Below are 2,306 nucleotides of genomic sequence, written 5' to 3'. Positions count from 1 at the left end.
TGAAAATCTGGAGAATTAGAATGGAAGCTGATCCTCAGACAGATATAAAAGACACAAAGATGTAGTATAAATAATTCTCTTTTTCCTCTCACTGACCAATCACAGGTTGAGGAGGAAAAGAGACTTGTAAATGTTAGTGAACAATCATTTCTTCTGCCAGACAAGGCTGTGTTGCAGAGCTGTGCACACCAGAGGACTGGAGGGACCAGAATAAAGTAAAACACCTTACATGTAATAAATCCTTGTTTTTAGTCTGAATATTGGTTCTGTGCCAGCACAATCTGTGTGTATGTGTGGCAGTATTAAGTAAGATTTCATAACATTGCCAGCTGTGTATTAGCAGTGGGTCCTGCCAATAACGAGGGACTATGGCACCGTGTACACAGGAAATGGCTTGGAACGTTTTGCTTCAGTGAATAAACAAACACATCAATCATCCTTACCTCTTTCTGGCGGTAAAAGCCGATCTGGCCGACGTCCATGTCTCCGGTTTTCTTTAAATTAGCCCACGGCGTGTACACAACATTGATGTTATTCATCTTGCAGCCTTGCGATAGAAAAACCGGTCAGCAAACAAATTCTGACCTAAAGCTTATGTAGACTTAAATATAAAATGTGTTCTCCCCAGACTCTTTTAGCCGGGCGCACCACCCAGCACATTTCACCCACCACCTGGCTGTTATTGGGAATTTAGTGAAGAGTTGGGTCACAATATAGGGCTGCCGACCTCCTATAGCTTCCTACTGATGTAATGTTCCATATTGCTGCTTCTTAGACATGGTGGCTGCATTCATTTTCCTTATTTCTACCCGAATAACACACTCACTTACTGTCCAATCACTTTCGCACTGTTTCTATGGCGGGCACCATCCTTGTTACCCAAAGATCCATGCCGCTCTTACTCTATCCACCATCAAATTAATATTATAGATAATAAACTGTTTATAGCACCAACATATTATGCAGCGCTGCAGACTAAATATCACTACAAACAGCTGGCACTGTGTATGTAAAAACATTTAAAGTCCCATTAGGGATATAGGGGCACATACGTACCCTTTATCAATGTGCGCATACAAAGTAAAACATGGCCGTGCATAGAATTGAACCACCCCAATCAGCTGCACAAATACCATGCCCACCCCAGGGTTCAGTCATGCCTCTTCTAAGCAAAGCATCTGCCTACCTGAATAATAAAGTTACCCTCGGAGTTCCAGTGGCATGCAAATAACTGTGTATTCCAAAGTGCAGAGACTCCATCTTCCGGGGGCAATCATGGAGGTAGGCAGAGGCTTCATATATTGTTGTTGGCTTGTGACTGATTATAGGCAAACCCCCGGAGCGGGCATCAGATGGTTGGAACAGTGCCAGGAGGACCTCGGGCATTACCTAATGGTCTGTATGATAGATGGGTATTGTAGGGTTGCTTTATGTATCACCCACCTGTCCCTGCTCCCTTGCATCGTCATGGCTCTTCTGTTTTTGTAGTGAATCTTTGATCATTTTGATTGGCTGGGCCAGGGTGATGTTCCCTCTCATTCATTCCTGGCATGTGCAAGGGAATTAGGGATTGCTGGGCATTCTAACAACCAAAGCCAATGCCAGCCAGGTGGGGAAAGGTTACTGAAGATTGTCGGGTGGTACGCCCAGCCTGGGGAGAACACTGCTGAGGATTTTTAAAAAAAGAACTTTAGCTTTGCTTTACCACTTGGTATTCTATATGGAGTCAGTAACGGAGATCAGACATGACTGCCTTTGTTCAATTCCATTACAAGCAGGGTGGGGATATTAGAAGTTTGCAGGAGGAAGATAACTTTGTATGGATGTACACAAGTAAGGGTCACATGGACGCTGCATTCCTGGCAGGGTAAATGATGTACACATGTCTCTCATACCTTGGATGCTTTTGGCTTTCACTAACTGTGCGCAGTCCGTCAGGACGTCTTTAGGAATGTCGTCTATGGTCTGCCCCTGGAATAGAAAAACATTTCTGAAAGGTGCCGGAATGTTTGGCAGCCTGAATGGGATTGGTCAAGGCCGTGCTTGCCAGCTGTAATATTGTATGTGGCCGGCCTTACCTTTTGTAGCCGGAGGTAAACGTGAGCAGAGGAGAGTTTGTCTACATGGAACCTGCAAGGAGAGGAGAGAAATCATCAGTGTGGGGGGGCAACATGGGACAGCATGGTATATCATGTGACTTCCTGTACCCTCATAGCTGTATATCATGTGACTTCCTGTACCTAGGCACTCCTGTACCCTCATAGCTGTATATCATGTGACTTCCTGTACCTAGGCACTCCTGTTCT

General features: G+C 44.8%; 1 protein-coding gene across 1 annotated transcript in view; it reads right to left on the bottom strand.

The window, feature by feature from the left end:
• CCDC25 (coiled-coil domain containing 25) overlaps positions 1 to 2,306 on the bottom strand; it is a gene marked incomplete in the record, with an annotated part of 12,095 nt that overhangs the window by 6,733 nt on the left and 3,056 nt on the right. The window contains 3 exon segments of the mRNA XM_072407252.1: positions 444 to 547; positions 1,896 to 1,971; positions 2,079 to 2,130. Of these exon segments, the coding sequence (XP_072263353.1) occupies positions 444 to 547; positions 1,896 to 1,971; positions 2,079 to 2,130 (232 nt within the window).

Source organism: Pyxicephalus adspersus, chromosome 4 (genome assembly GCF_032062135.1).
Source record: "Pyxicephalus adspersus chromosome 4, UCB_Pads_2.0, whole genome shotgun sequence".
Lineage (NCBI taxonomy): Eukaryota > Metazoa > Chordata > Amphibia > Anura > Pyxicephalidae > Pyxicephalus > Pyxicephalus adspersus.
Note: the sequence above shows the minus strand (reverse complement) of the source record. Positions and strands in the feature narration are given on the sequence as shown.